The 23,338-nt window shown below is 52.2% G+C and overlaps 1 protein-coding gene across 3 annotated transcripts; it reads right to left on the reverse strand.

Annotated features, from left to right (window-relative positions):
• Positions 1-143: 143 nt before the first annotated feature.
• Positions 144-23,338, reverse strand: SLC25A37 (solute carrier family 25 member 37). 3 transcript variants are annotated; one of them, XM_054650741.2, is made up of 4 exons: positions 23,084-23,338; positions 7,924-8,152; positions 4,409-4,465; positions 144-2,117 (listed from the first exon to the last, which is right to left on the reverse strand). In XM_054650741.2, exons 1-4 carry the CDS (start codon positions 23,282-23,284, stop codon positions 1,531-1,533), a joined length of 1,074 nt encoding a protein of 357 aa, XP_054506716.2. In that variant the 5' UTR covers positions 23,285-23,338; the 3' UTR covers positions 144-1,530. The 3 variants fall into 3 exon arrangements, with proteins under 3 accessions (XP_054506716.2, XP_054506714.1, XP_077047768.1); XM_054650739.2 differs by having other exon boundaries at positions 1,680-2,257; positions 23,084-23,336; XM_077191653.1 differs by lacking the exons at positions 7,924-8,152; positions 23,084-23,338 and adding an exon at positions 6,060-6,240 and having other exon boundaries at positions 1,680-2,257.

Raw genomic sequence — 23,338 nt, forward strand, 5'->3', positions numbered from 1 at the left:
AGCCAATCTGGCCATAAAATCAGTGATTTTGGGTCTTCCTTACAGGAGGGAAGAACTGAGCCCTTTTAAAGCAGCTTTGCACCCAGCTGTAAAAGCATTTTAAAACCACCCAACTGCCTACATAGAAAAATAAAGGATAAACATTATCCAGCTATTTTATATTTATATAAAATTAACTTCTGTGCCAGGACATTTTTGTTTCTCTGCTGTAAAAATAAAAAAATAAAATAAAAAAAAAAAAACGGCTTAGGTTGGGCAACCTAAACCTTCAGCAAGGAGTAAACTCCATCTTCCATCCTATTTCCAGAAAAAGAGAAGCTTGAGATTTCACTGCTTCAAAATAAAGTTATTAAATAGATATATATTAATATCAAAGTCTGTATAAACTCTTTTTTTTTGTTGTTGTTTAAGGGAGGGAAAGGGGCACTCAGTGACCAGGAATCCCAGGGGACACTGAGTGAGCAGGGATCACCAGGGACACCCAGTGACCGGGAATCCCTGGGGATGCCGAGTGATTTGGGAATCCCTGGTGACACACAGTGACAGGGGGACTCTGTGTGAGCAGGGGTCCCCAGGGACACTGAGTGACCGGGAATCCCTGGGGACACCCAGTGACAGGAGGGGACACTGTGTGAGCAGGGATCCCCAGGGACACTGAGTGACCGGGAATCCCTGGGGACACTGAGTGACTGGGAATCCCCAGGGACACTCAGTGGCTTGGAATTCTGGAGGGCACTGAGTGACCTGGGAATCCCTGGGGACACTTGGTGACAGGGGGCACTGAGTGAGCAGAAATCCCTGAGGAGCACCACAGGAATCCCTGGGGGATCACCATGGCAATCCCTGGGGGACACTGAGTGACCGTGAATCCCCAGGGACAGTGACCAAGCACCACATGAATCCATGGGGACACCCAGTGACTTGGGACCCTGGGGGAACATTATGGGACTCCCCAGGGACACCCAGTGACCAAGAATCCCTGTGGCCACTCAGTGATTGGGGATCCTGGAGGACACTGAGTGACCAGGAATCCCCAGAGACACTTGGTGACAAGGGGACACTGAGTGACCAGGAATCCCTGAGCACCACAGAAATCCCTGGGAAACACCATGGGAATCCCCAGGGACACATTTGTGACCAGGGATCCCCAGGGACACTCAGTGACAGGGACACACTCAGTGACCAGGAATTCCCAGAACTCCTCAGTGACAGGGACACAGTCAGTGACCAGGGATTCCTGGGGACACTCAGTGACAGGGGGACACACACTCAGTGACCAGGGATTCCTGGGGACACTCAGTGACAGGGGGACACACACTCAGTGACCAGGGATCCCTGGGGACACTCAGTGACAGGGACACACTCAGTGACCAGGGATTCCCAGAACCCCTCAGTGACAGGGGGACACACACTCAGTGACCAGGGATCCCTGGGGACACTCAGTGACAGGGACACACTCAGTGACCAGGGATTCCCAGGGTCACTCAGTGACCAGGGACACACTCAGCGACCAGGGATCCCCAGGGACACTCAGTGACAGGGGGACACACTCAGCGACCAGGGATCCCCAGGGACACTCAGTGACAGGGGGACACACTCAGTGACCAGGGATCCCCAGAACCCCCGGGGGCACTCAGTGACTGAGCACCAAGGGATGTGGAAATGTGAATCCAGCAGAATTCCAGCGGGGCTGCCCGGGAGGAGCCCCAGGGAGGCTCCCACTCCCTTTTCCCAGGAGGTTTTTATGTTTTTTTCTCCAGCGCGCGCTTGGTGAGGAAGTACTTGAAGAACTCGTACACGGACCAGGCGATGGCCGTGGAGGGCATCTGGTAAATGACCCTGGCCTGGACGCCCTTGAAGAAGCCGGGGAGCCCTCCCAGCTGGTACACGGTGCTGAAGGCGTTGGCCATGCCCGACAGGTGCCCCCTGATCTTGAGGGAGCTCAGGGCCGTGTTCTCCTGCGTGTTGAGCAGCGTCTTGCACACGTCCAGGGGCGTGGTGGCGGCGGCGGCCACGGCCCCGGCCACGGCGCCGGCCACGATGTGGGACTGGGGGTGGTACTGGCGGTGGGGGTTCAGGTGCTCCTGCATCAGCTCGTAGGTGATGAAGTGGATGGCCTGGAAGGGCACGTTCATGGTCAGCTGCGTGGTGTAGCTGCGGTAGAAGGCTCCCAAGCCCTCGGTCCTGTGCACCGTCCGCACGCAGCCCAGCACCGACGTGTACGGGGAGTTGAACATCTGCAGGCGCTGCTTCACCACTGCTCGGGGACACGGGGGGACAGGGACACTGCTCAGCTGGGGCCAAGCCTGCCTGGCACTGCCATAGCCTCCCCTTCCCTGCCCAGACTGATCCCCCCGAGCTGCCCAGTGCCCCCAGAGCTCAGGACAGGGACACTGCTCAGCTGGGGTCAGGCCTGCCTGGCAGAGCCCCCAGAGTGACCCTTCCCCACCCAAACTGATCCCCCTGAGCTGCCCAGTGCCCCCAGAGCTCAGGACAGGGACGGAGCTGGGGCTGGCACAGCCCCCAGAGTGACCCTTCCCCACCCAAACCAAGCCCCCCTCAGTGCCCCCAGAGCTCAGGACAGGGACACTGCTCAGCTGAAGTGTCAGGCCTGGCTGGCACAGTCCCCAGAGTGACCCCAGGCACAGCCCTGAGCTCCCCTTCCCCACCCAAACCAAGCTGCCCAGTGCCCCCAGAGCTCAGGACAAGAATGGGGACAGGGACACTGCTCAGCTGGGGGCAGGCCTGGCTGGCACAGCCCTGAGTTCCCCGACCCACCCAAACCAAAGTCCCTGAGCTGCCCAGTGCCCCCAGAGCTCAGGACAGGGACACTGCTCAGCTGGGGTCAGGCCTGCCTGGCAGAGCCCCCAGAGTGACCCCAGGCACAGCCCTGAGCTCCCCTTCCCCACCCAAACCAAACCCTCCAAGCTGCCCAGTGCCCCCAGAGCTCAGGACAAGAATGGGGACAGGGTCACTGCTCAGCTGGGGTCAGGCCTGGCAGAGCCCCCAGAGTGACCCCAGGCACAGCCCTGAGCTGCCCAATGCCCCCAGAACTGGGGACAGGGACACTGCCCAGCTGAGGGGCCGGGCCTGCCTGGCACAGCCCTAAACTCCCCTTCCCCACCCAAACTGATCTCCCTGATCAAACTGATCTCCCCGAGCTCCCCTTCCCTGCCCAAACTGACAGCCCCGAACTGCTCAGTGCCCCCAGAGCTCAGGACAGGGACACTGCCCAGCTGGGGTCAGGCCTGGCTGGCACAGCCCCCAGAGTGACCCTAGGCACAGCCCCAAGCTCCCCTTTCCCACCCAAACTGATCCCCCCGAGCTGCCCAGTGCCCCCAGAGCTCAGCACAGTGAGGGGACAGCTCAGAGCTCACTTCCTAATGATCCCCTCTCCTCATGGTTAATTAATGACCCTTTAGTTCTAATGAACCCCTCTCCTCACAGATAATTAATGACCCTTTAGTTCTAATGAACCCCTCTCCTCACAGATAATTAATGACCCTTTAGTCCTAATGAACTCCTCAGGGTTAATTAATGACCTACTAGTTCTAATGAACCCCTCTCCTCAGGGTTAATTAATGACTCACCAGTTCTAATGAACCCCTCTCCTCAGGGTTAATTAATGACCCACCGGTTCTAATGAACCCCTCTCCTCAGGGTTAATGACTGAGCCCTCAGCCAGGCTGCTCAGGATGCACAAGCACCCAGCAGTGATGAGGGCAGAGGGTGAAGTCCCACCTGAGCATGCCCAGGGTGCCACACACCCCCTCCAGCCTCACTGGCTGCAGTGCCTTCCTCTGACTAACGAGGCCAATTAATGGAACTGATTTAATCAAGGTGTGATTAACAGGATTTGATACACTGGAGGCTTCTCCTCCAGAGATTCCCAACTGTGGGCCCACTCAGGAGCACAGCCCAGTGACACTGAGGAGCTGGCAGGTGGCAGCATTGTCACTTGAGCTGCATTTTCCTGTCAATCCTCATTTTCCTGAGGCCTTCTCCTGCCACTCCACTCCCCAGGAATCTCAGAGTCCCTCTGTGCTCATCCAACACCCTGAGCTCAGCTTGGTTAGTCCAAAGCTTCAGGAACAGCGGAGCCACTGCCCCAGGGAGCAGCAGAGTGGTGACAGTAAAGGGGACACCTCCCCTGCAAAGTCCCAGTGCACCACAAAGACCAGGGACAATAAATCCCTCCTGGCTGCTCTCCCTCTCCTCCCCAGGACAGAGGAATGAGGTCCCTGGGGCTGGTGGGTTTGGAGGTCTCCCAGCCCGGGGCAGCCCTGGATTCCTTCCTGCTCCTGCCAAGGGACAAGGGCCAGGAGGGATCCGTGCCTGGATTCACTGGGCAGGCACTGAGGGCCCGGGGCGTCCCGAGGGAGCAGCACTGCCAGAATGCCAGGGTTACCTTCAGCAGGGTTCATCACGGCGTCGTGCAGCAGCGTGGCCACGCTCCCAGCAATGCCTGCAAGGAAGAGCAGCCCTGAGAAAACAAATCCTGGCTCAAAAGGGATCGCTGCCATCCAGGGGGATCCATCCAGGGGGATCCAACCACGGAGATCCCATTCATGGGAATCTATCCAGGGGGATCCCAAATATAGGAATCCATCCATGGAGATCCCATGCAGGGGGGCTTCATCCATGGGGGATCCCACCATGGGGGGGCTCCATCCATGGGGATCCATCCATGGGGAATCCAACCATGGGGGAGCTCCATCCATGGGGATCCATCCATTGGGGAGCTCCATCCATGGGGATCCATCCATTGGGGAGCTCCATCCATAGGGATCCCATCCATGGGACAATCCATCCAGGGGGGCTTCATCCATGGGGACCCCATCCAAGGTGGATCCCATCCATGGCGGGGAGGGGTTCCTATCTATGGGGAATCCACCCATTGGGGAGCTCCATCCATGGTAAATCCATCCATGGGGATCCATCCATTGGGGAGCTCCATCCATGGGGACCCCATCCATTGGGGAGCTCCATCCATGGGGATCCATCCATGGGGATCCATCCATTGGGGAGCTCCATCCCTGGTGATCCATCCCTGGGGAGCTCCATCCCTGGGGATCCCACCCATGCTGAGGCAGCAGCCCGGTCCCAGCGCCAGGGCCAAGCACAGATTCCCAGGGCAGGATCCCCATCCTGAGAGAGCCCTGGATGCTCTGCCAGCCCCCACCTTTGCTCTTCCCACAACAATTCCCAGGCTCCATCCACCCAGACACCGGCGGCGCCTGAGCCAGCCGTGAGCAATGTTTACCCTGCCCTCAGCACGTCCCTAATTAGGGATTTTCATCCCTTTACTCAGCCTGGGCTCCGGTGCCCAGGCCGTGCCAAACCCAGCCAGCCCTGACCCATCCCTGCTCCGCTCTGGGATAACTGCAGCCACTCCTTCCCTTTGATGTTGGCTCCCACCTCCAATTCCCTCTGGCCCAAATCACTTTTGGTCATTTGGTGAATCCACAGCTCTGATTTTCCTGCTGGCACCTCAGGCCTGTAGCTACTTGAAAGGCAAGCATAGGAATGTGTTCCCAGCAAAGAGCAGTGAGGAGAAGGGATTTTATTCCCTTCCCTGAGTTCAGTGACCCCATGGCACATCCCAGCAAAACCATGGGAATCTCCAGCACAAACCCTCTGGAAAAGCCCTGACTCCTCAATTCCAGGCTTTCTGCTGGCTTTAAAAGTGAAATATTCCTGCTAAAAATTAAAGCACACAGAGGATGGAGAGCACTCTGTGCTCCCAGGGACACCTGAATTCAAACCTCCAGAGGCTGAGGTGATGCCTTCAACACAAGATCACCCCTGTGGGTGACACCTTCAAAGGTGGGACTCGATCCTCGAGATCTTTCCCAACTTTAGGGATTCCATGGCAATACAGGAACAGCACAGCTGTACCTGAACACCTTTTGCCCACTAAATCAATGATTTGTGCTGGAAAAATTTGAGATTAAATAAGAATTTAGATCAGGAGGGGCACTATGCTGAGTGAGAAGCAAGCAAGGAATAGGTTGATAACCACAAATGGGTTTTTTTTTTAGGGCAAACTCCAAAAATACCATTGGCCAAGTGGCTGTTTCCTCCTCTAAATTGATCATTTGTGCTGGAAAAATTTGAGATTAAATAAGAATTTAGATTGGGAGAGGTACTAGGCTGAATGAGAAGCAAGGAATAGATTGATAACCACAAATGGGGTTTTTTTAGGGCAAACCCCAAAAATACCATTGGCAAATTCGCTGTTTCCTCCTCTAAATCAATGATTTGTGCTGGAAAATTTTGAGATTAAATAAGAATTTAGATGGGGAGGGGCACTAGGCTGAGTGAGAAGCAAGCAAGGAATAGGTTGATAACTACAAATAGGGGGTTTTTTTTAGGGCAAACCCCAAAAATACCATTGGCAAAGTGGTTGTTTCCCCCTCTAAATCAATGATTTGTACTGGAAAATTTGAGATTAAATAAGAATTTAGATGGGGAGGGGCACTAGGCTGAGTGAGAAGCAAGCAAGGAATAGGTTGATAAGCAAGGAATAGGTTGATAACCACAAATAGAGTTTTTTTTAGGGCAAACCCCCAAAATACCACTGGCCAAGTGGCCAATGGTATTTTGATAATTTGTGCTTGAAAATTTGAGATTAAATAGGAATTTAGATGGGGAGGGACAGGCACTATGCTGAGTGAGAAGCAAGCAAGGAATAGGTTGATAACCACAAATGGGGTTTTTTTTTTTTTTAGGGCGAACCCCAAAAATACCATGGGCAAAGTGGCTGTTTCCTCCTCTAAATTAATCATTTGTGCTGAAAATTTTGAGATTAAATAAGAATTTAGATGGGGAGGGGCACCAGGCTGAATGAGAAGCAAGGAATAGGTTGATAAGCAAGGAATAGGTTGATAACCACAAATGGTTTTTGTTTTTAGGGCAAACCCCAAAAATACCACTGGCCAAGTGGCCAATGGTATTTTGATAATTTGTGCTTGAAAATTTGAGATTAAATAAGAATTTAGATGGGGAGGGGTACTAGGGTAAATGAGAAGCAAGGAATAGGTTGATAACCACAAATGGGGTTTTTTTTTTAGGGCAAACCCCAAAAACACCACTGGCCAAGTGGCTGTTTCCTCCTCTAAATCCATGATTTGTGCTGGAAAAATTTGAAATAAAATAAGAATTTAGATGGGGAGGGACACTAGGCTGAATGAGAAGCAAGGAATAGATTGATAACCACAAATAGGGGGGTTTTTTAGGGCAAACCCCAAAAATACCATTGGCCAAGTGGCTGCTTCCTCCACTAAATCGATGATTTGTGCTGGAAAAATTTGAGATTAAATAAGAATTTAGATGGGGAGAGGCATGAGGCTGAGTGAGAAGCAAGGAATAGGTTGATAACCACAAATATGGGGGTTTTTTTAGGGTAAACCCCAAAAATACCATTGGCAAATTGGCTGTTTCCTCCTCTAAATCAATGATTTGTGCTGGAAAAATTTGAGATTAAATAAGAATTTAGATGGGGAGGGGCACTAGGCTGAATGAGAAGCAAGGAATAGATTGATAACCACAAATGGGTTTTTTTTAGGGCAAACCCCAAAAATACCATTGGCAAATTGGCTGTTTCCTCCTCTAAATCAATGATTTGTGCTGGAAAATTTTGAGATTAAATAAGAATTTAGATGGGGAGGGGCACTAGGCTGAGTGAGAAGCAAGCAAGGAATAGGTTGATAACTACAAATGGGGGTTTTTTTTTAGGGCAAACCCCAAAAATACCATTGGCAAAGTGGTTGTTTCCCCCTCTAAATCAATGATTTGTACTGGAAAAATTTGAGATTAAAAAAGAATTTAGATGGGGAGTTTAGAATTTATGCTGAGTGAGAAGCAAGGAATAGGTTGATAACCACAAATGGTTTTTGTTTTTAGGGCAAACCCCAAAAATACCATTGGCCAAGTGGCTGTTTCCTCCTGGCTGGAAAACGTCGCTCAGAGCCTTTTTCATCTTCTCGTAGCAGGCGAAGTACAAGGCGTGGGCAGGGCCCGCCCCCAGCATGGTGACATCGATCCCACGCAGGGGCCTCCAGAAGCCCTCGGTCAGCACCATCCTCCTGAGGGCCTCGTACACGCCCCGGTACTGGGCCTTGGGGTCTGGCTGCAGGCTCTGCATCCGTGTCTGCAACAAAGCACAGCAGGGACGGCCCCTGGGTACCCCTGCAAACCAGGCAATGCCTCTGGGCTGCCCTGACCCCCGGGCAGCTCTGGCTTTGGCCCTCATTCCTGGAGAAAGTTCCTGGACTGGAACCCACAAAAGTGTGGAACAGATTCTAGAGGAGTGTAGGTGGGTGAGGAATGGAGGGTTTGGGGTTTTTAGTGTGTTGTGGATGGAAGCAAGATGGGGGGCACAGGGTCCAGTCCTGGGTTTGTTCTTGGGGTTCACAGGGGTCCCAGGACGAGGTGAGAGATGAGAATCTTGACTCCATGTTTCAGAAGGCTGATTTATTATTTTATGATATATATAGTATATTAAAAGAAAATGATATATTGAAAGTATACTAAAAGAATAGAAGAAAAGATTTCACCAGAAAGGAAGAAAAAAGGAAAGGGGAGAGGAAAGGGGGAAAGGGAAGGGGGAAAGGAAAGGGGAAAGGAAAGGGGAAAGGAAAGGGGAAAGGAAAGGGGAAAGGAAAGGGGAAAGGAAAGGGGAAAGGAAAGGGGAAAGGAAAGGGGAAAGGAAAGGGGAAAGGAAAGGGGAAAGGAAAGGGGAAAGGAAAGGAAAGGGGAAAGGAAAGGGGGAAAGGAAAGGGGGAAAGGAAAGGAAAGGAAAGGAAAGGAAAGGAAAGGAAAGGAAAGGAAAGGAAAGGAAAGGAAAGGAAAGGAAAGGAAAGGAAAGGAAAGGAAAGGAAAGGAAAGGAAAGGAAAGGAAAGGAAAGGAAAGGAAAGGAAAGGAAAGGAAATCAAAGGAAATCAAAGGAAAGGAAATCAAAGGAAAGGAAATCAAAGGAAAGGAAATCAAAGGAAAGGAAATCAAAGGAAAGGAAATCAAAGGAAAGGAAATCAAAGGAAAACCTTGTGACTGACCAGAGTCCAAGCCAGCTGACTGTGATTGGCCATTAATCAGAAACAACCACATGAGCCCAATCCCAGATGCCCCTGTTGCATTCCACAGCAGCAGATAACCATTGGTTACATTTCATTTCTAAGGCCTCTCAGCTTCTCAAGAGAAAAGATCTTGGCAAAAAAGTTTCTCATAAAATATGTCTGTGACATTCATGCTGCTTCTTCCCTCTTCTCCTCCATGGGTTTGGGTGGCATTTTGTAATTGGGCAGAAAAGTCCCCATTGCAGCTCTTTGGGATCAGTTATTGGGTTAAAAGGGGAAATAATCCAGGTGTCAGCTCTTAATTGGATAGTTTAATCTTGAAAGACCTTGGAACAAGAGATTATTATCCATTTTGTGCCCTCCAATGAAAAGCTGCCCCACTCACAGCAGTGAGACTGCTTTACTGATAAGAAATAATAAACATTTGAGTCCAAACATGAACCAGAGTCTCAAGTGCCTTCAATCCCAACCCAGAGAACCCCACAACTGCTACCCCAGCACTGGGACCCCCCAGTTACCCATCCCATGCAACAACAAACCCCAGGGTTCAGAGCCACCAGGATCCTGAGATCCTGAGGGGTCACTTTGGCCCTGATGTCCCTTACTTATTCTGATGTTTTATTTATCCTGCTGGGTGGAGCCCACACTCCACCCAAGGGGATGAACAAGCTCTGAACCCCCGTTTTGGGGGAGTTCAGCTGCAATAGAGAAGGCACAAGCCAGGCCCAAGCTCTGAACCTCAGTTTTGGGGGAGTTCAGCTGCAATAGGATGAGGCTCAAGCCAGGCCCAAGCTCTGAGCCTCAATTTTGGGGGAGTTCAGCTGGAATAGAGAAGGCACAAGCCAGGCTCAAGCTCTGAACCCCCATTTTGGGGGAGTTCAGCTGGAATAGAGAAGGCACAAGCCAGGCCCAAGCTCTGAGCCTCAATTTTGGGGGAGTTCAGCTGGAACAGAGAAGGCACAAGCCAGGCCCAAGCTCTGAGCCTCAATTTTGGGGGAGTTCAGCTGGAATAGAGAAGGCACAAGCCAGGCCCAAGCTCTGAACCCCCGTTTTGGGGGAGTTCAGCTGGAATAGGACGAGGCTCAAGCCAGGCCCAAGCTCTGAACCCCCGTTTTGGGGGAGTTCAGCTGGAATAGGACGAGGCTCAAGCCAGGCCCAAGCTCTGAACCCCAATTCTGGGGGAGTTCAGCTGGAATAGAGAAGGCACAAGCCAGGCTCAAGCTCTGAACCCCCGTTTTGGGGGAGTTCAGCTGGAACAGAGAAGGCACAAGCCAGGCCCAAGCTCTGAACCCCAATTTTGGGGGAGTTCAGCTGGAACAGAGAAGGCACAAGCCAGGCTCAAGCTCTGAACCCCAATTTTGGGGGAGTTCAGCTGCAATAGGACGAGGCTCAAGCCAGGCTGTGACAGCCAGGCTGCTCCTGGAGGGAAGTGCAGCCTCTGCTCTGCTTTATCCATGGCAATCCCAAGCAATGAGGCTGCTCCCAAGGCTGCCTGAAGAAACCCAGGCAAGGCTGTAATTTTCTCTGCTTTCAACACCCTGACTCTGCCCCAGCTTGTCCCTCCTGCAGCTGCCCAGCAGCTTGGGACAGTTCCTAGAAGGGCAAGCTGGGAAAACTGGGAATAGGCAGCAATTCCCTGAAAAGGAGAAAATGCAGAGCCAGTGTCCCCCAGAGGCTCTGGGAGGTTCCTTGTCCCAGTTTTCCCCTCAGCTCCCAGTGGTTTTCTCCCCCAAGGGCCTGGCAGGGAATTCCAGCTGCATTTCTGTGCCTCAGGGCTTTTTTCTAGCACAGATTTGGAGCCAGCTGAGCTCCTGGCACCCAAACCTGCTCCTGGCACCCAAACCTGCTCCAAAGTTCACTGCCACCACTTCATTACACAACATTCCCTCAGGAAAATTCCCTGGAGCTCTTTCCAGGGCTCCAAGGCCTGCAGGTGACAATGACAACATTGAGGGGTCCCAGGACCCCGATCAGCACCGGGTAAAAACCTCAAACCTCCACAGCCATCGCTGGAAATCCTGAGCAGCAAAATGCCCACAGATCCTCCCTGTGGAAAAGGTTAAAAACTGACACAGGCCATGGAGCCACAGCCCTGGGGGTGGCCAAGGAAGGCCTGAAATTCCAGCCACATTTTTTAAGGTTTTTCAAGTGTATTTACTCCAAATTCCATCATTTGGTTGGCCTAGACTTGAGTAAACCCAGCTTGGTTTTGTTGCCTCTGCATTTTCTCCTTCTCAGGGAATTCCTGCCTGTTCCCAGTTTGCCCAGCTCGCCCTCCTTGGAACTGCCCTGGGCTGGGGACAGGGTGGGGATGGGCCACAGGATGGCCTTGGAAAGCTTTTCCAGCCTCAGAATTCCAGGATTCTGCAATTCCAGCCCATGGCACCGACAGCAGGGCCTTGGAGCAGCCCCAAAACAGCAGCACTGGGAAGGCCTCAGCCCTGGGCAAGGGGCGTTCAGCAAATTCTGGAATTCTGCTTTTGCAGGGAGAGGCTGCAGAGCTGCAGGAGGATTCCATCCTCAGCAGGAACCCTTCAGCTCATCAAGCCCTTCATTAATTACCTATAAAAACCTTTAAGGTTTGAACCTTGGAGCCCCCAAACCCTTCCACAGCCCAAGGAAGAACCAGAGCTCGGGTCAGGACTTTCACCCAAAACAACAAAACCAAGCTGGGTTTACTCAAGTCTAGGCCAACCAAATGATGGAATTTGTAATAAACACACTTTAAAAACCTGAAAAATTTGGCTGGAATTTCAGCTCATGAAAGGCACCACCCTCCACCAGGGAATTGGGCAGGTTGTGCAAAGCTCCTGTTCCACATTGCCTGGGAGCTCCAAACAAACCCAAAAACTCAGGAAAATCCCCCAGGGAGGGCAGCAATGCCCTGGATTTTAGCTGAGAATTTAAAAGCAGGTTTTATATCCAGCAATGCAGCAATGCCCTGGATTTTAGCTGAGAATTTAAAAGCAGGTTTTATATCCAGCAATGCAGCAATGCCCTGGATTTTAGCTCAGAATTTAAAAGCAGGTTTTATATCCAGCAATGCAGCAATGCCTGGATTTTAGCTCAGAATTTAAAAGCAGGTTTTATATCCAGCAATGCAGCAATGCCCTGGATTAGCTCAGAATTTTAAAGCAGGTTTTATATCCAGCAATGCAGCAATGCATTGGATTTTAGCTGAGAATTTAAAAGCAGGTTTTATATCCAGCAATGCAGCAATGCCCTGGATTTTAGCTCAGAATTTAAAAGCAGGTTTTATATCCAGCAATGCAGCAATGCCCTGGATTTTAGCTGAGAATTTAAAAGCAGGTTTTATATCCAGCAATGCAGCAATGCCCTGGATTTTAGCTCAGAATTTAAAAGCAGGTTTTATATCCAGCAATGCAGCAATGCCCTGGATTTTAGCTGAGAATTTAAAAGCAGGTTTTATATCCAGCAATGCAGCAATGCCCTGGATTTTAGCTGAGAATTTAAAAGCAGGTTTTATATCCAGCAATGCAGCAATGCCCTGGATTAGCTCAGAATTTAAAAGCAGGTTTTATATCCAGCAATGCATTGGATTTTAGCTGAGAATTTAAAAGCAGGTTTTATATCCAGCAATGCAGCAATGCCCTGGATTTTAGCTGAGAATTTAAAAGCAGGTTTTATATCCAGCAATGCATTGGATTTTAGCTCAGAATTTAAAAGCAGGTTTTATATCCAGCAATGCAGCAATGCATTGGATTTTAGCTCAGAATTTAAAAGCAGGTTTTATATCCAGCAATGCAGCAATGCCCTGGATTTTAGCTGAGAATTTAAAAGCAGGTTTTATATCCAGCAATGCAGCAATGCATTGGATTTTAGCTGAGAATTTAAAAGCAGGTTTTATATCCAGCAATGCCCTGGATTTTAGCTGAGAATTTAAAAGCAGGTTTTATATCCAGCAATGCCCTGGATTTTAGCTCAGAATTTAAAAGCAGGTTTTATACCCAGCAATGCAGCAATGCCCTGGATTTTAGCTCAGAATTTAAAAGCAGGTTTTATATCCAGCAATGCAGCAATGCCTGGATTTTAGCTCAGAATTTAAAAGCAGGTTTTATATCCAGCTTTCCATGTGACCCCTCATGGTCTCTGCTCCTTCCCATCCTTTGGGGGCTGCTCAGGATTTCAGGATGCCCTGGAGAAAATCCCAGTTGATCCCAGTTTAGGGCAGCAGCAGGGGACAGGACCAGTGTGGTTTTGGGAAGTAAAGCCAAGTAATCCATTATTGACAATTCAGTTTTTTCCACTTTCCCCCCTGCAGCTCCCATGAAGGAACAGAAGCTCCTGTAGCTGTCAGGGCCACCCAAACCCCAGAAAAATCAATTTACAGACACCCAGCTGCTGCAGCTTGGTCAGGTTCAGGGCAGCTTTTCGTGGCAAAGGGATGTAAGGTGGGCACAGCTCTCACAGGAGGATGGATAAATAGGATTTCTTTTTATTTCTGTGGATCTGAGCTGCTCTGAAGGGTTCAAAACTCACCCACAGCCCAGAGGAGCCCACAGAGGCTGCAGTTTGCATCAGCCACCATTCACTCGTGGGTGAAACAGGACTAACAGCCCAAGGGACAGATAAAACCAGGACTAAGTGCCCATAAAACCAGCACTAAGTGCCCAAGGAATAACCAGAAACAGGATTTGACAGGACCAACAGCCCAAGGAATAACCAAAACCTGGGGAAAACAGGACTAACAGCCCAAGGGACAGATAAAACCAGGACTAAGTGTCCAATGAATAACCAAAACCCAGGTTCAACAGGACCAACAACCCAAGGAATAACCAAAACCTGGGGAAAACAGGACTAGCAGCCCAAGGAGGAGATAAAACCAGCACTAACTGCCCATAAAACCAGCACTAACTGCCCAAGCAATAACCAGAAACAGGACTAACAGCCTAAGGAATAACCAAAAACAGGATTTAGGAGGACAAACAGCCCAAGGAATAACCAAAACCTGGGGAAAACAGGACTAACAGCCCAAGGGACAGATAAAACCAGCACTAAGTGCCCATAAAACCAGCACTAACTGCCCAAGCAATAACCAGAAACAGGACTAACAGCCTAAGGAATAACCAAAAGCAGGATTTGACAGGACCAACAGCCCAAGGAATAACCAAAACCTGGGGAAAACAGGACTAACAGCCCAAGGAGGAGATAAAACCAGGACTAACTACCCATAAAACCAGGACTAACTGCCCAAGCAATAACCAGAAACAGGACTAACAGCCTAAGGAATAACCAAAAACAGGATTTGACAGGACAAGCAGCCCAAGGAGCAGATAAAACCAGGACTAGCTGACGAAGGAATAACCAAACCCAGCTTCACCAGGACTAACAGCCAAGGAGCAGCCAAAAGCAGCATTCAAGAGGAAAAACTACCCAAAGAATAACCAAAATCAAGAAAAACAATCCAAGGAATAAGCAAAACCTGATTCAACAGGACAAACTGCCCAAGGAATAACCAAAATCTGGGTTTAGGAGGACAAACAGCTCAGGGAATAACCAAATCCAGATTTAGGAGAACAAACAGCCAAAGGAATAACCAAATCCAGATTTAGGAGAACAAACAGCCAAAGGAATAACCAAAATCAGGATTTAGGAGGACAAACTACTCAAGGAATAACCAAAACCTGGGTTTAACAGGACCAACAGCCCAAGGAATAGCCAAAATCAGGATTTAGGAGGACAAACTACTCAAGGAATAACCAAAACCTGGGTTTAACAAGACTAACAGCCCAAGGAATAACCAAAATCAGGGTTTAGGAGCACAAACAGCCCAAGCAATAACCAAATCCAGATTCAGGAGGACAAACTACCCAAGGAATAACTAAAATTAGGATTGAATAGAACTAAAAGCACAAGGAATAATCAAAACCTGGGTTTAACAGGATAAACTGCCCAAGGAATAACCAAAACCTGGATTGAACAGGAAAAACAGCCCAAGGAATAACCAAATCCAGATTTAGGAGCACAAACAGCCCAAGCAATAGCCAAAATCAGGATTTAGGAGCACAAACAGCCCAAGCAATGACCAGAATCAGGATTTAGGAGCACAAACAGCCCAAGCAATGACCAAAATCAGGATTTAGGAGAACAAACTGCCAAAGGAATAACCAAAATCAGGATTGAATAGAACTAAAATCACAAGTAATAACCAAAACCTGGGTTTAACAGGACAAGTTGGCCAAGGAATAGCCAAAACCTGGATTGAACAGGAAAAACAGCCCAAGGAATAATCAAATCCAGATTTAGGAGGACCAACAGCCCAAGCAATGACCAAAATCAGGATTTAGGAGGACAAACTACCCAAGGAATAACTAAAATCAGGATTGAATAGAACTAAAAGCACAAGGAATAACCAAAACCTGGGTTTAACAGGAAAACAGCCCAAGGAATAAACAAATCCAGATTTAGGAGGACAAAGTGCCCAAGGAATAACCAGAATCAGGATTTAGGAGGACAAACAGGCCAAGGAATAACTAAAATCAGGATTGAATAGAACTAAAATCACAATAACCAAAACCTGGGTTTAACAGGACAAACAGCCCAAGCAATGACCAAAATCAGGATTTGGGAGCACAAACAGCCCAAGCAATGACCAGAATCAGGATTTGGGAGGACAAACAGCCCAAGCAATGACCAAAATGAGGATTTAGGAGCACAAACAGCCCAAGCAATGACCAAAATGAGGATTTAGGAGCACAAACAGCCCAAGCAATGACCAAATCCAGGATTTGGGAGCACAAACAGCCCAAGCAATAACCAGAATCAGGATTTAGGAGCACAAACAGCCCAAGCAATGACCAAATCCAGATTTAGGAGCACAAACAGCCCAAGCAATAACCAAAATCAGGATTTAGGAGCACAAACAGCCCAAGCAATGACCAGAATCAGGATTTGGGAGGACAAACAGCCCAAGCAATGACCAGAATCAGGATTTAGGAGCACAAAGAGCCCAAGCAATGACCAAAATCAGGATTTAGGAGCACAAACAGCCCAAGGAATGACCAAATCCAGGATTTAGGAGCACAAACAGCCCAAGCAATGACCAAAATGAGGATTTGGGAGCACAAAGAGCCCAAGCAATGACCAAATCCAGATCTCCCAAGGCCGGAGCAGCTGTGGGTAGGGAGCTGCAGGTTATCAGGGCTGGAGGAGATGATTTCCCTGCCTGGGCAGTGCCCCCAGCTGCTCTCACCTATCTGAGGCCACCAAGCAGCTCCTGGAGCCTCACCCCTGATAAGCAGCCAAGAAATTCTTCTCCACCTACTCCAATTAATCCCCGTTGCATAAGGCAGCAGTGCAGGGCACCCTGCTTGTCCTGGCTGCAGCCTGGGCAGGAAAAAACCAAAACCACCAGCACAAGAGCCAGGCTCAGGTTGAGGCAGTTCCCTGCTCCTGGGGAACAGCTCTGTCCTGCTGGATGCACGCTGGGAAGAGCCCCAGTGCTGTTTTCTGGCTGGGTTTTAGCCTGAATTGGTTTTTCCAGGTCTGTTTTGCACATGCTGGAGGAGGGTCACTGGTTTGACACCCTACAAACACCCTGAGACCTCATTTGCCACCCTACAAACACCCTCAGACCTCGTCTGCCACCCTACAAACACCCTCAGACCTCGTCTGCCACCCTACAAATACCCTCAGACCTCGTTTGACACCCTACAAACACCCTCAGACCTCATCTGCCACCCTACAAACACCCTCAGACCTCGTCTGCCACCCTACAAACACCCTCAGACCTCATTTGCCTCTTGTTTGGGGTTTCTTTATTTCTATTTTCTCTGAGCACAACCTGCTTTTCCTGGGTTCGTGTGACACAGGGGCACAAAGGGAACACAAAATGCTTTTCCAGCTGAACCCCAATTTTGGGGGAGTTCAGCTGGAACAGGACAAGTCAAGCTAAAGCTCTGAACCCCAATTTTGGGGGAGTTCAGCTGGAGCAGGACAAGGCATGACCCAGGCTCAAGCTCTGAACCCCACGTTGGGAAGAGCCCCAGCACTCCTCCAGTGCTGTTTTCTGGCTGGTTTTTAGCCAGAATTGTTTTTTCCAGGTCTGTTTTGCACATGCTGGAGGAGGGTCACTGGTTTGCCACCCTACAAACACCCTCAGACCTCATTTGCCACCCTACAAACACCCTGAGACCTCGTCTGCCACCCTACAAACACCCTCAGACCTCTTCTGCCTTTTGTTTGGGGTTTCTTTATTGATTTTCTCTGAGCACAACCTGCTGTTCCTGGGTTCATGTGACACAGGGGCACAAAGGGAACACAAAATGCTCTTAGCAGGAAATCTGCAGCATTTCTGCAGGGATCCAGCAGACCCTGCCAGCTGGGCAAGGCACGAGCCAGGCTCAGGCTCTGAACCCCAATTTTGGGTAGTTCAGCTGGAATAGGACAAGGCACGAGCCAGGCTCAGGCTCTGAACCCCAATTTTGGGGGAGTTCAGCAGGAGCAGGACAAGTCAAGCTAAAGCTCTGAACCCCAATTTTGGGGTATTCAGCTGGAACAGGACAAGGCACGAGCCAGGCTCAGGCTCTGAACCCCAATTTTGGGGGAGTTCAGCTGGAACAGGACAAGGCACAAGTCAAGCTAAAGCTCTGAACCCCAGTTTTGGGGGATTCAGCTGGAGCAGGACAAGGCTCAAGCCAGACTTAAGCTCTGAAGCCCAGTTTTGGGGCAGTTCAGCTGGAACAGCCCCAAATGAGCAGCAGAGCCATGGCAGGGGAGCAGAGGGTCAGCCCAGCAGGTTATCCAGGAATTCCCAACATCCCCAAACTCCCCCTCAGCTGGAAGATGAGGAACTGCTCCTCCTGGAGCAGCTGGAAACGGGGGGGATGCAGAATCTCCAAAGGATGCACAGCTCTGCTCCCTCAGGTGTTCTGCTGGGCTTCCAGGAGCTTTGTGACCATAGGGCAGCTCCAAAGGCAGGCCAGGTTTTCATGGAAAAGGATTTTTTTGGTCCCCAGAGCCATCAGCAGCCTCTGCCAGAAGGGAGGTGCCAGCTCTGCACGGCTCCAGTTTCTCCCCCCAGCAATTAATGAAGCCCCAAGGGGAACAAAACTGTTCCTCACACCCCTAAGGGAGCAAAACTGTTCCTGACATCACTAAAGGGGAACAAAACTGTTCCTGACACCCCTAAGGGAGCAAAACTGTTCCTCACATCCCCAAGGGAGCAAAATTGTCCCTCACATCCCCAAGGGGGCAAAACTGTTCCTCACATCCCTAGGGGAACAAAATTGTCCCTCACATCCCCAAGGGGAACAAAACTGTTCCTCAAACCCCTAAGGGAACAAAATTGTCCCTCACATCCCTAAAGGGGCAAAACTGTTCCTCACATCCCCGAGGGAGCAAAACTGTCCCTCACACCCCTAAAGGGGCAAAACTGCTCCTCAAACCCCTAAGGGAGCAAAACTGTTCCTCACATCCCTAAGAGAGCAAAACTGTTCCTCACATCCCCAAGGGGGCAAAACTGTCCCTCACATCTCTAAGGGAGCAAAACTGTTCCTCACACCCCTAAAGGGGAACAAAACTGTTCCTCACATCCCCAAGGGGAACAAAACTGTTCCTCACACCCCCAAGGGAATCCCATCCTTTGTTTGGGAAACCAGCTCCAGCAGTAAAATCACCCAATAGATCAGGGCAGGAGGAGGAGGCTGCAGGGGAGCCCTCCAGGAGCTCCTTTGCTGCTGCCATCAGGAGTCCCTGACACGCTGATCCCTCCAGGTCACTCGGGGATGGATCAGGGCTCCCAGCACAGCTGGTTCTTGCAGCACAAACAAACAAAACAAGCCTGAGAAGTGTGAAAAACACCCTCAGCACCAGCAAAAACCCAGCCCAGGGCGTCCAAATAACCAGAGCTGAGGGGGAGAGGCAGAGGGAAAGTGCAGGTGAGGCTGGAGCTCAAAGGGTAAAAAATAAATAAATTATTATTTATTATTCAATACTGGAAAATAATGGGGAGGAAAAGAGTGTAGATTGAAATTGGATATTGGGGAGGAATTCTTCCCTGTGAGGGAGGACAGGGATGGAATTCCCAGAGGAGCTGCAGCAGGCTGAGCACCCGGGGACAGCAGGAGGTGGCCCTGCCCTGGGGTGGCCCCGGGGGATTTTAAGGTCCCTTCCCACCCAAACCATTCTGGGATTCTGTGAGCCCATCAGCCTCAGGGGTTGTGCAAGTGTCTGCAGCAAACAATTCCCCAAATTACGACATTTTCAGTTTCTCTTTGGGAGGAAATGACTCTCTGAAGGCAGACAGGAGAACCTCAGGGCCGGAGCTGCCCGGGTGCTCCTTCCGCACCTGCAGAAAAACCCGACCTGCCCAGGGCTGGAACTGTGCCCCAGGAAGTGCCATGGAGGAAAAGCTTCGCTCCTTTTCTGCAGGATAAAGTGAAAGAGCTGCCACGACACAGCGAAAGAGCCGAGCTGTTACTGGATTACAGCACCACAGGAAAACAAAACCTCTTTAGGGATGAAAATCTCCCTTTTTGGGGTCAGCCGTCCCCTTTGCCCACAGCAGGCAGGTGGAGCAGGGTGAGTGCCCGGGCCGGAGCAGATCCCTGCGGGGTTTTGCTGTGCCCCAGCACACAGGGGAGCCTGGCCGGGCTCCAGCGTTGAAATCCAGGGATTTCCCCGCTCCCGGGCTGGGGACTGGGGATGGTCCCGGCCCGGCCCCGCCGCAGCTCCCGGAGCTTTTCCCGCAGAGCGCCTCCCCCTCCAGGAAACCGGCCCCGCTTTCATTTCTGCTCGGCTCTCCCGCCGAGGAAAGAGCTGCACAACTGCGGAGGGACAACACCCAGAGCCGTGCCAGGAGCGGGCACAACCCCCTGAGCTGCCTGTGCCACGCTCAGGGTGGGCACCAACCCCACAGCACGGGGACATCCCCAGTCTGTGAGCCGGTGCTGCAGGGACAGAGCCAGAGGGGAAACAGGGCAAGAAAACCGGGAATATTCCCTCCGAGTGCTTGCAACACTGGCAGGAGCTGCAAAAGCCAAAGCATTTCCTCTCCTCTGCCCTTTCTACTCTTTCAGGAGCCCTGGATGAGAAGGAGAAGGGATTGCAACATCTCATGATTCATCGAGGCAGTTCGGCTTTTCCCGGCTTTCCCTCTTCTTTTGAAGGCCCCACAGCAACAAAGCGGCAGGGCAGAGCCAGGAATTATCCTTCAGGATGATTCCCACACTCTGCAGACACTGGGAAGCCTTCCCTGAGTGTGCTCGAGCATCAGCAGCTCCAAAATCCACTGGGCAGCTCCTCCTCAAACACCCTGACCCCACCAAAGCCACTCACCCATCCCGGCGTGGCCCCATCCCAGCCGCTCTTCCCTCCTGAGCTGGGATCCCAAAGCTCCGAGAGGGAAAAGCTCCCAGGGAGGCCCTGATCCCAGTTCCTGAGCTGGGATCCCAAAGCTCCGGGAGGGAAAAGCTCCCAGGGAGCTCCTGATCCCAGTTCCTGAGCTGGGATCCCAAAGCTCCGCGAGGGAAAAGCTCCCAGGGAGGCCCTGATCCCAGTTCCTGAGCTGGGATCCCAAAGCTCCAGGAGGGAAAAGCTCCCAGGGAGCTCCTGATCCCAGTTCCTGAGCTGGGATCCCAAAGCTCTGGGAGCAAAAGGCTCCCAGGGAGGCCCTGATCCCAGTTCCTGAGCTGGGATCCCAAAGCTCCGGGAGGGAAAGGCTCCCAGGGAGGCCCTGATCGCAGTTCCTGAGCTGGGATCCCAAAGCTCCAGGAGGGAAAAGCTCCCAGGGAGGCCCTGATCGCAGTTCCTGAGCTGGGATCCCAAAGCTCCAGGAGGGAAAAGCTCCCAGGGAGGCCCTGATCCCAGTGCCAGGGATGCCAGCGGGGCTCTGGTGGCACCGGGCTGGCGTCTCCCGCTCCAGGGAGCAGCTCCGGGGCTGTCAGCTCTGCACCAGCGCTGTGCAAAGCCCCCGGGGCTGCGGGACAGCCCCAGAGCCAGCGGGGATTTGGGGGTGACACCTCGGGGACTGCCCGGCGCCTTCCCTACCCCGGGAACCTCGGGCACCTCAGCATTCCAGGGACACTTTGCCCATTTGCACCCCAACATTCCATGGACACTCTGCTCGTCTGCACCCCAACATTCCATGGACACTTCACCCATCTGCACCCCAGCATTCCATGGACACTTCACCCATCTGCACCCCAACATTCCATGGACACTTCACCCATCTGCACCCCAACATTCCATGGACACTTCACCCATCTGCACCCCAACATTCCATGGACACTTCACCCGTCTGCACCCCAACATTCCATGGACACTTTGCCCATCTGCACCCCAACATTCCATGGACACTTTGCCCATCTGCACCCCAACATTCCATGGACACTTCACCCATCTGCACCCCAACATTCCATGGACACTTCGCCCATCTGCACCCCAACATTCCATGGACACTCCCCCTCATGTGCACCCCAGCATTCCATGGACACTTTGCCCGTCTGCACCCCAGCATTCCATGGACACTCCCCCTCATGTGCACCCCAGCATTCCATGGACACTCCCCCTCATGTGCACCCCAGCATTCCATGGACACTCCCCCTCATCTGCACCCCAACATTCCATGGACGCCTCCCCCCAACACGTGAACCCAAACATTCCATGGACACTTTCCCTCATGTGCACCCCAACATTCCATGGACACTTCACCCGTCTGCACCCCAAGATCCCTTACACATCCCCTACACCTTTCCTGCACCCCAACATCCCCTCCCCGCTCTCCCCCCCTTGCACCCCAATTTCTTGCAGATTTTCCTCCCTTGCACCCCAAAAACTCTTACACATCCCTTAGACCCCAACAACCCCCTGAACCCCCAGCACTCCTTTCACCCCAAAGACTCCTTACACACTTCCCCTTTGCACCCCAACAACCCCTTGCTCACCCTTTACACCTCCCCTCTTCTTGCACCCCAAAACCTCTGGCACACCCTTCTGTTCTCTCCCCTCCTTGCACCCCAACAACCCCTTGCACACCTCTTACACTCCCCCCTTGCACCCCAATAACTGCTTGCACACTCCACTCCTGCACCCCAAAGAAACCTGACACCCCAAAACCCCTTGCACACCTCTCACACTGCCCCTCCCTTGCACCTCAGAAGTTCCTGCACCCCAATAACGCTTGCAGACTCCCATCTTGCACCCCAAAGAAACCTTGCACCCCCAACACTTCTGCCACCCCAAAACCCCTCTCCCTGCACCTCATAAGTTCTTGGACCCCCAAAACCCCTCGCACACCTCTCACACTCCCTTTTTCCTGCACCCCAATAACGCTTGCACACTCCCCCCTTGCACCCCCAGCACTTCTGCCACCCCAAAACCCCTCACACTCCCTCTCCCTGCACCTCACAAGTTCTTGCACCCCCAAAACCCCTCGCACACCTCTCACACTGCCCCTCCCTTGCACCCCACAAGTGCCTGCACCCCAATAACTGCCTGCACACCTCTCACACTCCTCTCTCCCTGCACCCCAATAACTGCCTGCACACCCCTCACACTCCCTCTCCCTGCATCCCAGGAGTCCCTGCACCCCAATAACGCTTACACACCTCTAACACTCCCCTCTCCCTGCACCCCACAAGTTCTTGGACCCCAATAACCGCTTGCACGCTCCCCTCTTGCACCCCCAGCACTTCTGGAACCCCAAAACCCCTCGCACTCCCTCTCCCTGCACCCCACAAGTTCCTGCACCCCAAAACCCCTCGCACACCTCTCACACTCCCCTCCCTTGCATCCCAGGAGTTCCTGCGCCCCAGTAACTGCCTGTCACACTCCCTCTCCCTGCACCCCAATAACCGCTCGCACTCTCCCCTCTCCCTGTCCCCCCGAACGCTCCGCTCCCCTCGCTGCTGTCCCGCTCCCCTCGCTGCTGTCCCGCTGCCCTCAGCATCCCTCGGCCGCCCCTGCCGTGTCCCCCCGGCCCATCCCGGACCGCCCGCCCCCCCCGTGCGCGGCTCCCCCGGCGCTCGCCGCGTTCCCCGCGTACCTTGACCGAGTCCACGGGGTACATGATCGTGTGCTCCATGATCCCCGCCACGGCCCCGGCCACCATGTGCGTGCCGAGCGCGACGCCGCTGGGCAGGCTCTCGTACTCCTCGCTGTCCGCCAGCCCGGCCCCGGCGGCGGCGGGGGGCCCGGGGCCCGGCGGGGCGGCGGCGCTGCCCGCCATGGCACAGCCCAGCTCCATCCGCCGGCACCGGAGCCGCGGGCCGGGCTGGGACACCGGTACCGGGGGGGGGAC

Source organism: Agelaius phoeniceus, chromosome 30 (assembly GCF_051311805.1).
Source record: "Agelaius phoeniceus isolate bAgePho1 chromosome 30, bAgePho1.hap1, whole genome shotgun sequence".
In the NCBI taxonomy this organism is placed as follows: domain Eukaryota; kingdom Metazoa; phylum Chordata; class Aves; order Passeriformes; family Icteridae; genus Agelaius; species Agelaius phoeniceus.

Excerpts from the sequence above, each read along its gene's own strand:
- SLC25A37 (XM_054650741.2), bottom strand. The coding sequence starts at position 23,284 with ATGGAGCTGGGCTGTGCCATGGCGGGCAGCGCCGCCGCCCCGCCGGGC. Across the intron at positions 4,466-7,923 it reads AAACAGCCACTTGGCCAATG|GCATTGCTGGGAGCGTGGCC; the intron begins GTATTTTTGGGG and ends TCTTCCTTGCAG. Across the intron at positions 2,118-4,408 it reads CGTGATGAACCCTGCTGAAG|GCCATCCACTTCATCACCTA; the intron begins GTAACCCTGGCA and ends GTGCCCTTCCAG.